This window comes from Rhinatrema bivittatum, chromosome 1 (assembly GCF_901001135.1).
Source record: "Rhinatrema bivittatum chromosome 1, aRhiBiv1.1, whole genome shotgun sequence".
Taxonomy (NCBI): Eukaryota; Metazoa; Chordata; class Amphibia; order Gymnophiona; family Rhinatrematidae; genus Rhinatrema; species Rhinatrema bivittatum.
This window is the reverse complement of record NC_042615.1, coordinates 276,713,997-276,727,958: the sequence shown is the minus strand read 5'-3', so window position 1 is coordinate 276,727,958 and position 13,962 is coordinate 276,713,997. Positions and strand designations below refer to the sequence as shown.

General features: G+C 41.1%; 1 protein-coding gene across 3 annotated transcripts in view; it reads right to left on the bottom strand.

Moving 5' to 3' along the window:
* Positions 1-13,962, bottom strand: part of IDH3B (isocitrate dehydrogenase (NAD(+)) 3 beta) — a 105,956-nt gene that overhangs the window by 85,792 nt on the left and 6,202 nt on the right. For all 3 annotated transcript variants that reach the window (XM_029595186.1, XM_029595177.1, XM_029595166.1), the window contains exons 2-3: positions 11,388-11,468; positions 3,622-3,714 (exon numbers count right to left, since the gene is read on the bottom strand). In XM_029595186.1, coding sequence (XP_029451046.1) covers positions 3,622-3,714; positions 11,388-11,402 — 108 coding nt within the window. In that variant the 5' untranslated portion in view covers positions 11,403-11,468. The remainder of the gene's footprint in view (positions 1-3,621; positions 3,715-11,387; positions 11,469-13,962) is intronic.

Below are 13,962 nucleotides of genomic sequence, written 5' to 3'. Positions count from 1 at the left end.
ACCTGCCCCTCTCTTGGATTGTCGACTCCGAAAGGACCGAGTTTCTGTAGGGCCGAAAGTGTTGGGAGCCCCTGGACTGACCCCTCATAGGCGAGGGGCACTGTAACCACTTTCTCTTATCTTCTGGTAGCTGGGGCACTGGAGATTCACCCCACTTACTGGCCAGCTTTTCCAATTTGCTTCCAAAGAGGAGTGATCCCTTAAAGGGCATCTTTGTGAAGCTTGCCTTAGAGGTCGCGTCTGCTGACCAATTTCGCAGCCATGGCTATCTTCTGGCCACTACCATTGAGGCCACTCCTCTGGCCGAGGTATGGACTAGGTCAGAGCCCGCGTAGGTTCTCTGGAATGTGTCCCTGAGTTATGCATCTCTCTAGAGAGGAGCAGGCACGAGCAAGCCCAGGGCACAACAGGAAGCAATCTGTAAAGTTATTGCTGTCGCGTCAAAGGCTTGTTTAAGGATGGACTCCATACGCCTATCATGTGCTGCTCCTCCCTCTACTGGGATAGTTGTTTACTTCGAAATGGCACAGACCACTGCATCCACTTTAGGGAAAAGCATGTGTTCTCTCACCGCTGGATCCAGTGGGTATAGAGTTTCCAATGCTCGACCACCTTTAAAACTCGCTTCAGGGGCATCCCATTCCAGATCAATTAACTCCCGGATGACTTCCAGCACTGGAAAATAGCAAAAGGCTTTCCACAGAGACACCAGGATGGGATTCGTCTTTGGTTCCGCCATAGGGTCCTCACCAGGTACTCCCAGTGTCTTCAGGGTCTGGGAAACCAGGGCCGGTAATTCATCTCTGTAGAAAAACCGTAACATGGTCGATATGGCTCCAAACCTGGTGGGATTTCCCCATCTTCCAAGGAATATTTATTTATTTTATTTATTTATTTATGGATCCCATTCTTCGTCCATGATGTCTGGGTCCCTGCTAGGGATAACCTATGTAAGACAAGGCATGTCTCGAGGCTTGTCGATAAGGCTGGAAGAGCGAGGTCTGACCAGCTGGGGATCCATCCAGACAAGGGCAAGTGAAGCAGACTGTGCCTATACGAAGGCTTGAAAGCCTTGAAAAAATTCCACCCAAGAGAAGGCCGCCAGGTCCATGCCTAGGCACCACTGGATTTTCTCTCCCATGGAAGACCAAGCCCCAGGATTACTTAGATCCGGGGTACTACCGGTTAAGGTCGTGGCTGTCCCATCCTCTGAATGGGAGGAGCCGGACTTAGCAAAGTCCTGGGAGACCAGCTCTCCCTGGGCCTCCTCACAGTGCTGACATAAGTATGAATCAAGGTCAGATTGTGTAGCTCTAACATGGCAAGCAGCACAGAGAGAATGGTGCTTATGTTTCTTTGCTGCTGGAGCCATTAGGAACGGTAAGTGCGTGCTCAGCCAGCTAGCACTTGAAATCGTGTGCAGGCCTCGGTGAGGTGCTTGCATAGTCCATGCACCTGGCTTTACCTAAACTCTGCGCCTAAGGAGGTATATGCATAAGAATGTGTGTATGTATGTGTGATGTTATGCACACAGCGTGTGCACAGAGCCGGCACGCACCACACGTACCAATGCTCTATGGAAGGCAATGGAAAACACACAAAAACGTGTGCAAGATGGCACTGCCGTGGCCTACCACGTGGTGTGCCTATAGAGTCTAGAGCGGGGCCTAGCCCACTGGGGGGGCCACAACCCACTCGGGAGCCAACTTCCCTTTACCCCAATGGGATCGGGAACGTCGTCAGTACGGCGCACTGAGCAAAAGACAGGAGGACGTTTTACCAAAACCCCTCCAAAGTTTCTGAATTGGAAGGAAACCTCTTATCTCTTTACTTACCTGGGCGCAGCGCTTTCCGGGTGAGTACAGCGACAGTCTCTGGCTGCAGGAGGAGAGGGCTTTGGCAGTCACCACTGTGCTTGGCTTCCTGCACCCGCTGCCTTTCAGCTGCTTCAGCAGCAAAGTCCACACTGGGACCGGCTACCGGACCAAGGCACACCTCTGAGGGATCTCGGAAATCGCCTCAGGAATTCTCAACTGGAGGAGGGACCTTTAAGTATCACCAAGGAAGGCGGGGCTCAATCTTTCTTCAATTTAAAGGTAGAATTTCTTCTTCTAAAGAGCACAGCAATCCCGATACAGAAAGCAAGTCCACATCTGCTAGGAGATGGAGAGATACTGAAGGGCTGAGGTCAGTGCAGGAGTGTATCTAAAGTGACATTAACTTTGCAATCTAACTTCGTCTCCATCTGCTAGCAGGGGAGTATATAACCCATTGGTCCTGAGTCCATCTGGCTACACACTAGGAAATGTTTTATTTTGTTGTGCAGAATTCCCCCAAGAGTAAACACCCTTAGGCATGCAGGTGCAGCAAAAACAAACAAACAATCTCTTGTATCTTCAGAATCCTCTCTGCAGTACCAGTATGGCCAAAAATGTCAAAGGTCAACAGCTTAATTTCTAAATTTAATTTTATGCAGACAGAAAATGGGACACATTTTGAATCAGCACTAAATGTCTAAAATACTCATGTGAATATGAGTTTTATGTCTAAATGGGATGCCTAATTCAACAAAAAACAGTGTATGACTAGGCTCCTAATAGGTTCTACATTGAGATGTTTAAAACTTAAAATTAACTCAGCACATCCATTGTAAGGGCACACCTTTACTGATGACTAAGTTTAGGTCTCTAACCTTGATTAGATGCTTAGTTTTTATTTCTGAAAACTTGTTAGGCATTTACCCGATTCCTTATTGCATCTGTTAATGTCTAACTGATGCACATACCTTTAAAAATTTAGACATATCCTTCATTTTTATCTTTATTTTGGATTTATGAATCACCTACAACCTAGGTGCTAGGCGATGTACAAATCAACATATATAAATAAAACCAGAACAATGATTTAAAAACCCCCATAACTGACAATAAACACATAACGAACAATAAAAGAACAGGTAGCATACACTAGCTATATCAGATATTCTGCCAGAAAATATATGCATGGCATGGAAATTAATCAGAATAGACTAGCCAAGGGACACACTATTGATTTCCAATACACTCAAGAGCCATGACAATATCAAAATGCATTGCCACAACTCAGTCCTGTCATCAACTCTGGGTAATGACTGTAGTGGTTTAAGTGGCAATCAACTTGGAGGTAGATATTCAAACAGTAGATAGCTGGATAAGTAGTATTTATCCAGCTATCTAGCAGCCGCTGAATATCTGGTTATACTCAGCAGCTGCTAGATAGCCAGATAAGTCTAGTTAGCCGAATAAGAAATGGGTAGGCAATGAATGTGTCGGGGCAGTGCTACCAAGTAGCAATATTCAGTTTTAGCCATAATTTTTCAGGCTGTTATACCTACTCAATAGCAGATCTAAAACTTAGACATAAGACTTATCCATCTAAGTAGAGCTGAATAGGGGATATCCAGCAGCATAGCCATGCTGTTGAATATCCCATCTAAGTTAGCCAGATATGGCTATCCGGCTAACTTAGATAACCAGCTAGGTTTTCAATCTTGAACTCCTAGGTTCTAAAATATTACCATTTATATCCCATTCTCCACTGTACAGGACACCATGGTGGCTCCATAAATGCAAAGACACTTACTTTGAACACTTCTTTGACAGCATGCATGAGCTCTGGCCCCACACCATCTCCAGGGATCATGGTGACATGAAATGTCCCTTCAGGTTTAGCACCCTGCCATAAATGAGAGAAAACACATATGTCCCATGAAGAACCAGAAAGAAAAACTGCTTACCTTTAATAGGTGTTCTCTAACGAAAGCAATGTAAAGAGCCACACAGACAGTCTGAGGCTGATGCTCATCTAAAGAAATGTCTCATTCCCTAGCTTCTAGGTAGAAGCCTAACAAAATTATATAGTTTCAAATAGGGGTAGTTTGCTATCTGGTGTGATAGCATATCCCTGTATTCTTTTTCTTGTTCCACACTCAAATTGTTTGAGCATCTTCTATATCTCTCAGAGTCTAGTCAAAACTAAATCTATTAGGATTCACCTTAGTATACAAGGTGCATCCCAACTCCTTGTAGAAAGGAATCCAATTTGTGCTCTATCTTTAGTTGTCAAGTTTATGCAGTGGTTGCTTTATTTGAAGCCTCCCCTAAAACAAGTCCTAATGAGGAACGAGCATAAGCACTGGAAAACAAGATTTAAAACATTAGTAAGCCAGGCCAAGAAAGAATTTGAAGAGAAACCTTAAGAACAGGCAGGACCCTGGGCAAAAAAAGAAGGAACCTTACGCAGCAAAACCCCGTTGTCCAAAATCCGTAGAATCTCTGCACAACAAGGCTTGAAGCTCCGAAATCAGTCTAGCCAAACAAATCACCACTAAGAAAACAGTTTTCATGTGAGGTCCTTCAAAGACGCCCTCCTCAACAGTTCAAAAGGAGGTCCAGAAAACACTCGAAGAACCAGATTAAGGATCTGAGAGGGACAAACTGGCAATCGCAAGTGCTTCGCCCCTTTAAGAAAAGACACAATGTCTGGATGAGATGCCAGCGGTATCCCCTGAAACTTTCCTCAAAAACAGCCTAACACTGCTACATGAACTTGGAGCAAATTATAGGCCAACCCGTTTGCTAAGCCATCCTGCAAAATGCCAAGACCTAGAAAACATCCACCTGCAAAGTACCAAGGTCATGTTCCCCACACCATGGTTCAAACACTCTCCACACTCGGATATACGCCAGAGAAGTGAATAGTCTCCTAGCTTGAAGCAAAATAGCAATCATTGACTCTGAATACCCTTTCTTTTTTTTTTTCCAATTCATTTTTATTGTGACATAGAAAAGTCACCAAGATAACAATAAAACCATGACCACTGAAGACAAGCAAGAAAAATAAGTAACACAAGAAGGTTACAGGCCATGCAAAAAAGGTAATTAAATCATACCTTCACCATATCTTATAAACTTAATAAAAAAAAAAAACCCCAACCAATTATCAATGTTCTATTATTATCCTTCAAACAACAGCAACATTCATAATACATTCATCCATCAAATTCCCCGCCCGACAAAACATCATGGTTGAATTCCCCATTTTATTACCATAATCGGTTGCCATTGTGGAGAGTATCCAAGATCCACAAGTCTACTTTTGATCTCTGGAGATAAAGTTTCATAAAAACTCTTCCATATAGAAAGATATTCTGCCTGAATTTTACGCCTCAGAGGACATACATCATATCTTTCCATTTGCATAAAAAGAATCATATGTTCCCTCCATAAAGAAAAAGGAGAAGCTTCAGTAATCCATTCTTTTAATGCGCACTTACATGTCATTTCAGAGACACAGAAATAAAGCCATACTGGCTTCTCGTAATAGACGGATCTACAGATTGTAATGCTTCAATTCCAACCAATAACAAAACATTCCCTTGAAATGGCAACTTAATAGATATATACTGCATTATGTATGTAATAACCTTTTCCATAATTAAAACTTCTTGTGACATATCAGAAAAAGAATAAAAGATCCTTTCTCCAATTTACATCTGTGACATTCTTTTGTTTCAACCAAATCCATTTTATGTAAATGCATCCGGCCAGCTTGACAATGATGTAAAATTTTAAACTGCATTTCTTTAAGTTGCACCGCCACTGGTAACTTCTGAGTTTTCCAGAATACAAGCCCTAAAGCTTTCACTGTTACTATACCACCAACCTTCCTCTGCCAGTAGTCAGCCAAGCTAATTAAAAAAGAAGAATCTGGATTGGATTTACTGAATTAGTACCATTTAGCTATGGAGTTTGTTTCCCTAGCAATCTGCTTCATCTCATTTGCCAGTTTAAGCTCCAACTTAATTGTGTCAGCAGACAGCCCCATGGAATGAAAGTAGTGTCTCACTTGTAAATATCCATAGAAGTGTGTCTTGGGAATATGATAAATGTTTTGTAATTATAGAAAACTCAAAAATGTTCCTGACTCCTCATTCACCAAATGTGTCAAGGAAACAATCCCCAAGTTTTTCCAGTCCATAAAAACATGGCTTTCAAGCCCTGGCACAAAAACAGAATTATTTGAAATCAGGAGAAAAACAGAGACCTCTGTTGATTTATCCAGATTTCTGATATGTTTCCAGGCCCCCATAACAGAGTGCAGAAAGATGTTCCCTTTCAAATCATTGGGCAGGGTTGCACGCAATAAATGAATCAACCCCAATGGGGAGAATGATTTACGGTACATGTTTCTTCTAACAAATGAAATGCATCATATGTGAATTTATCCCCCCAAAACTCGCCCAAATACCTCATGTGGCATGCCAAATTGTATAAGAAAAGGTTTGGGACATCAATACTGCCCCCATCTATGTTATGAGTTAATTTATCATATCCAATTTTGGGTTGGCATCCTCTCCATAAAAAATGAGTGACCATAGCTTTGAGGCAAGCTAGGTCATGGGAGGGAATCCAGCACGGTAAGAACATAAGACATTGCCATACTGTGTCAGGGCAAGGGTCCATCAAGCTCAGCATCCTGTTTCCAACAGTGGCTAATTCAGGATACAAGTACCTGGCAAGTACCCAAACACTAAGTAGATCCCATGCTACTGATGCCAGTAATAGCAGTTGCTATTCCGTAAATCAACTTGATTAATAGCAGTTAATGGACTTCTCCTCCCAGAACCTCTCCAAACCGTTTTTAAACCTAGCTACACTAACCACATCCTCTGGTAATAAATTCCAGAGCTTAATTGCGGGTTGGGTGAAAAAGAATTTTCTCCAATTAGTTTTAAATGTGCTACTTGCTAATTCATGGAGTGCCCCTAGTCTATTATCTATAAATGGTTTAGTAACTTAGGTAAAATAACCATTTTAAATAGCACATTCCTGCCCATCAAAGAAATTGACAAATCTTTCCAGATCTGTACCTGGTGTTTCAAAGCCGCCTATTAAATCCTTAAAGTTAGCCACATACAGCTGTGTTAAGTCCCTAGGGTCCCACATACCTAGATATTTAATTTTGTGATATACCCACTCATCCAAAGATTTATGCAATGATAGGGCCTCTGACTTGTCAAAGTTAGATTTTCAATCTTTTGCAGGTTTGAAAATTAAGAAATAGCACATGACCAGAGATACAGCAGATTTAGCATTAGCTAGAAATAACAATATATCATCCACAATGAGACATTTTAAATTCCCTCGATCCAATATTTATCCCATTTAGCTCAGTATTCTGCCACAATTTTAAGGCTAAGGGTTCAAGTGTGAGCACAAACAATAGGGGTGACAGTGGACAATCCTGTCATGTACCACCCTGTAAAGAAAGAATTTCTGGGCGCAAGCATACATAAAGAGGGGAGTTATAGGCACACACATTTAGGTAAATCACAGCAGAAGAATGTGCGGCAATCAATTAAACTGGACAATAGCATTATAAATGAAGCATAAACAATGTAATGAGTGCACACACCAATAGTGCACAAAATTTGAATACTAAGCGTAAATACGTAGTTATACAAAGCCCCGACACGGCCGTGTTTCGCATCAGGCTGCGTCAGAGGGATGAATTCCAAAGTTCTATGAAGACAAAATCCATACAGATATTGTACAGTGTGGCAGGCACAATGGTAACATTAGTAAAAGGTTAAAGATAAACAAGGCACTGTAAAAAGCAACAAACAAACTAACAAAGCAGTCTGAGGCACAGAAATAATCTGATAACATGTAAGTGAACCCTGTGTGGATGAGGAAGGGGGAAGGGGGAAGGAAAAGGAATAATGAAAAAAGAGGGGGGGGGAATAAAGAAAGAAAGGGGAAGAGAAGCAGGGCTAAAAAGGAGAGACAAGGACGAGAAAAGGAAAGAAAGGAACAAAGACTGATCAAGAAGAGTGTTAGAACAAGCGCAAAATTTCTGTATAGTACCTTCAAAGAGATAAGGGTGAAGCTCTGTTTGCAACGAGGATCGCTAAATGTCAGATACTAAAATAAAAAAAAGAATAGGCACAGAAGCATTAAAGTATCATAATGTTGCCAAAACTTCCAACTTGTGGTAATTCCTTTAATAGTAATAGCCAGTCCGAAAGGAAATAACCATCTATATCTGATGCCTTCACGGCGGAGGATGGCATTCACTTCTCTGAATTCCATACTTTTTTTTAAGCATCGTGGGAGATAGATCGGTAAATATAGCAATGTTATGAGATTGCCACTCCCAGGTCGGCTGTGCTCTTGCCGCCATGCTTACTTTCTCCTTCACTCGATATCGGTTGAAGCATGCGATGATGTCCCGTGGTTTATTTCCTACCCTCGGCCCTAAAGATCTGTGGGCCCGCTCGAGTATAATCTCTGGAATGCTCGTGGTAGGATCCGGATCCTGCTGTAAAAAAAATTGGCAGATTATTTTTGACCGTCTCCTCACAGTCCGCGTATTCGTCAGTCTCGGGGATCCCGCGAAAGCACAGATTGTTTCGCTGGCTTCTATTTTCCAAGTCTTCTAATTTTAGTTGGAATTCAGAGGAATCTTGAGCAATTTGCTGGCAGTAGGTTTGTAAATTTTCCAGCTGGATTGTATGCGTGTCTATCCAGCCGTCGCAATCATCAACCCACTGGTCGATTTCCACTATCTCCTCCCTCATGTCGGCCATCATCACCAGCAATTCTTTTTTGTTTGCTTTCATATCCTTTCTCAGGTCTCTGAACCAGGTGTGGAATTAGTCTTTGGTCGGGGTGTCTCCCGGCTGGAGCCAGCATCTCCCTCATCCTCAATCTCAGCATGGTGCGTGTTCTCAGTAATGTCAGAAGGCCCCGTTCTTCTGTCTCACTTTTAGAATATGAGTACTTGTGAAAGTCCACACCTTTCTTTCTCTGGGCCATCCCACGTAATCAAAGAACTGGATTCCACTGCTAAAAAGCGATCTCCAGCTTTGAATCTGTGGTATTTTGCTGTTAATGGCTCGAGAGGGAGAGGAGCTGTGTTAAGCATCCATTTTGCTCTGCGGTGCTAGCACCCCCCCCCGGACATTTTCCGTTTTATTAACCATTCCCTTCCTAATAATTCCTAACATTCCGTTTTCTTTTTTGACTGCTGCAGCACACTGAGCCGACGATTTTAAAGTATTATTCACTATGATGCCTAGATTTTTTCCTGGGTGGTATTTCCTAATATGTGTAACTACAGCAAGGGTTATTTTTCCCTATATGCAACACCTTGCATATATGTCCACACTGCTGACACTTTTTAAATGAAATTTTACCCTTCTTCTCCACTGACATTGTTCAGACTGTTCGCTAAAGTGTACAAAAAAAACCAAAACTGAGGAAACAAATGCACAAAGACGCTAGTGCGAGAAGAACCACATAAGCTCAGAAAGCAAAATTCAAATTTTCTGAGCATGAGTAAGAATGATACTGACTTGGCACTGTCAATGATGTCATCAATCTGTGTTGCTGTTTAAGATGTTTGTCCATGGAGAAAGTAGATGGCAACAGATTAAGATCAATCTGCACAATTGTATTTCTCTCGTTTTCTAAGGCTATGAATAGATGAGCATATAAATTTCCATATTCAAACCAACATCAGATCTTCACCCTAATACCTTTTACCCAAATCTCTCAACCCTGTCCTACCACTACACCCCTATAGGGCAATTTTCAAAAGGTTTAGGCTCCTATCGTTTGGAGTTAGACTCCTAAATTGACCTTTTTAAAAACTTACTAAGGTTGAGTGCCTACATTTTTGCTCTTAGTTTCACCAGGCTCCAAAATTTAGGGGCCTAAAAAGTGGGTGGTTATGGGGGTGAACCTAGGGAAGGGAAACAAAAGTTAGCCGTTAAGCACTGATCGTCAGAACTAGGCACCTAACTTAGGCCTAGATTTATTAAACCACAATTTTTCTTTTTTTTTTTATCGTGGCCTCATACTGGGAGGGATGGTCCCATGATATTTGCCCCTGACAAAATACTATGGTGCTATCATCCCACTCTTTTGTATTACGAAAAATGTCTGTAATACAAAAGAACGCAGCTGTGGCCTCTACTGCTTTAAAGGGCCAGCAGCCAGACACAAAGTATTAAAAAAAGCTAACGGTGGACTTGCAAGAGGCCCCTCTCACCCCAGGGCTGCTTAAAAAAAAAACCTAAAAAATATATCTAATAGCAACTGTGTGGTGACTCTCTGCCCCCTCCCATTAAATCAAATACTCCCTTCAGACAAAGAAAAGGACCCCCCCCCCCCTTAACAAGCCACCCTCAAGACCCCATGAGGTAGGAGTAAAGGTCGGTCAACACCATTTTGAAAAATGGTGCCAACTGGGCTTGGGCTAGGGGGCATCCCAAGCTCTTCATGCACCACCAATGAGAATTCGAAAAGTATGGAAAGATGTTAGGGGTATCATTATAAAAAGAGGGGCGAGGGATCACTCTTTTCTTTGCCCGGAGGGGGTATTTGATTTAATAGGGAGGGTGGGGCCACCTCAAAAGGCAGCCCCATAGTGGGCAGGAAGTCTCAGAAAAAATCCAGTAGCTTTTTTTTTTTTTAACATGTTGGGGTAGGGGGCTGCATGGGAACATCAGGACCCGCATTAGTGTCCCAGTGCTCCCATGCAAGAATAACGAAAACTGAAAAGGGGTAGATAAAATAACAGGGCTGAAAAATGTTTAAGTCAGCCGTGTTATTTTGTTTACATAAAATGTACTATGCAATATGCAATTTTATGCATGCAAAGCAGCCAATTATAAAAGGGGCAGATTTTTGTTAAAAACAAAGAATAATATTGTGAATACTATACTGTTTCATAAATCACCCCTCTAGGATCCTAAATCCAGGCAAATGAATAACCCTAAAATTTAGGTATGTGAATTTTCAGCTCAAAACTTAGGCCCCTAAGTTCAGTTGAAAATAGGAAACTCACTTCAGCAACTACTTTAGGTGCCTACATTTAGAATATCAGCTTTTTTAAAATATCGTCTATATCTATTCCAAACATGTTTAAAATCTATGAAATACCAATTTCACTGCTATGCCATTTCAAGCCTCATCTTTCTTTGGTTCTTACAAGATCAATACTTAATCCAGCATTCAGAATCTATCCCATGTCTGATCATCAAGCTTTGTAATGACCCATATATCTACCAAAACTAATGAATCTGGAATATGAACATCTGTTCATCACATGCCTGCTGACATGATTATCACCATAGCGTCTTCATACAGATCACCCCAGCCATCTTGGAAGCCTGAGGCAGTAAGACTGTCACCCTCTGTACATTGGTTTGTATTCTCCCCTCTTTTGCCTTCTAAAAGTTTCATATGATTGAGCAAACACTAAACATACTACAACACATTTTTGTTACTCACAATCTACCAAAACTCACATTTTCTCTATCATTCACTCTCTCACCTCACCTGAGTCTTTGCCATTCTATTTACACAGGCTGATGTGGTGAGGGATCGCCAGGCTGTGTGATTCCATGGGGCTAGATATCCCTGAAAGAAAAGCAGATTAAAGGGGCTGTAACCAAGGGTGAATTTACAATAATGTTTTCGTTTTTCAAAATATTTATTACCAGCAAATCTCTGGAACCGCAATGGGTACCACCATGGTGCCCAGCATAGCAAACTTATACATGATGGAATTCGAATCACAGTGAATAGACAATTCACCTTTTTCACATTGTTTAAAGTTTTACGGTTGCTACATAGACAACATCTTTATCATATGGGATGGCACATTGGAAGATTTAAATTGTTTTCACAAATGGATCAATAGTTGTGATGATAACATTCAGTTCACATTGAACAAAAGCCACAACAATATAGCATTTCTTGATCTTACTATCAGTAAAACTGAGGAAGGGAGTATTTCCTTAAGCGTTTTCAAAAAATCTACAGACCGGAATACTTACCTGCACTATTCCAGTTCACATCCATTGCCCTTAAAAAATAGTCTCCCGGTATCTCAGTTTTTCAGGTACAGAAGAAATTGTACAAACATCTTTTAAAGGAGAAATCACTGGAACTGATACAACGATTTAAAGCCCGAGGCTATCCCACCAAAAGCATTAAATCCGGTTACAAGAGAGCCCTTTATAGTGACAGGGAAGCGTTACTGCACTATAATCGCAAAAATGATAATTCAGAACAAGATGATACTTTGGCTACCTGTGTCACTCATTATTCTCTTCTTAGTAGGCAGATTATCAAAAGTATTCGATCTCATTGGTCTATTATTCAAAATATTGAAGGCTTTCAAAATTTGGACTTCCGTATGGCTTTTTCCCGCAGTCGAAATTTCAAAGAAATTCTCAGTCCAGCATTCTTATCAGATGAATCAATACATCAGACATCATTAGAAGGTAACAAATGTGTCGGCCACTACAGATGTGGGCATTGCTCCATCAGTTCCCAAATGATTCAAACCAAAGAATTTATCAATCCCGTCATAAAACAAAGATATAATATCAAACAGTACAGCACTTGTGCATCAACAATTGTTGTGTATATCATTATGTGGGACAAACCACTAGATCTTTTCGGCAATGTATCTGCGAGCACCGAAACTGTATAAAACATTATAAGGAAAACGCACCACTTGTTGCCCACTGTGTTCAATCAAACCACACTTTCCAGCAACTTAAATAGTTTGTCATTGATACAGTCAAACTGCACACAAGAGGCGGGGATCGGGCATCACTGCTGTACCGCAAAGAGCAACAGTGGATTTTCAAATTACACAGTGAAGAACCAGCAGGTTTAAATATCAAGATAGACTGGTCTAGTCTTTAATACCATACATTAACCTCTTTTTTAAAAATTTTTGATGGAAACACCTGAAGGTAGCCATGACATCATCACGTCTCTTGCGAGCAACCTATAAAATCAGTTCACGAATACACACGCACTCTGCCTATTGACTCAGAACTCCATGATTGAACACCTGGACAGACAAAAAACCGTGATTAAAATGCTTGAACAGATGTTGAAGTCATGAGTAAAATAGAAGTTTATCTTGTACTCAGAATGCTCTAATCAAAGAATTTTTAAAAATGTTTTCTATTTAAGATGTAATCCTCTAAGACGCGATACTGGCCTGACGCAGCATTTCCCACGAAACGTACGTCGGCGTTTCAAGCGTCTTCTGGTACAACCTGGATTAATCACCAAGTTAAGTGATCTGTACTACAAGCAGCTTTTATAGAGCCATAAATCTTGGCAACAAGTTGCAATGCGCCAGCATCACAGTATCACATAAGCATGTTGCTATAAGAATTGTATGGCGATACAGAGCGAATAAGACCTGATTTTGCTTGACAATTTCTCAAGTGCCGCTGGAAGTGTTTTTTGAATTGCTTTACCAGCAGCACCACGAACCATAATCACTTTGATTTAGAAGGCGATTTTGTCTTTAAAAGCCTTAAAATCCTGCAAATCTTGAGTCAATTGGGTAATGCAACCGAGACTGCAATTGGTTTTCAAGATACGTCTTTATTAAGGGGTTGAATTTGTATCCCTTTTTAACAAATCAGGAGAAGTCTTCATGCTCGCTCTACAAACTTACACAAATACTAGTGAGCAAGAATAGTAATAATCTTTTATTGAAAAAAGGAAAAAAAAAAGGATAAAAAATGTTTGTTGAATAAAGGACAATATTCAGTGGAGGTTTTTGACCGATGACTGTATCTACTGGTCTACAATCTGATAATGCAGACATAACACCAGCTCTGAGGTCTTTTCCTCCAATTGTCAAAAACTCTTTTCTACATAAGTTACGACAGTGTGACTGAGATTGCAGTCTCAGTTCATTTCCAATATACACTAACTATTTTTTTCTTTCGATATTTAAATTGGTGGATCCTTAAGTTCTTTTTCTTAAGTATAAATCAGGACACATGTGCCAGGAGAACGGGGGCTGGGCACTTGGGCCGCACTGCAAAGTTACCATCACCGGGGCATTATCGGACACAGAGATAGTGCCAATACT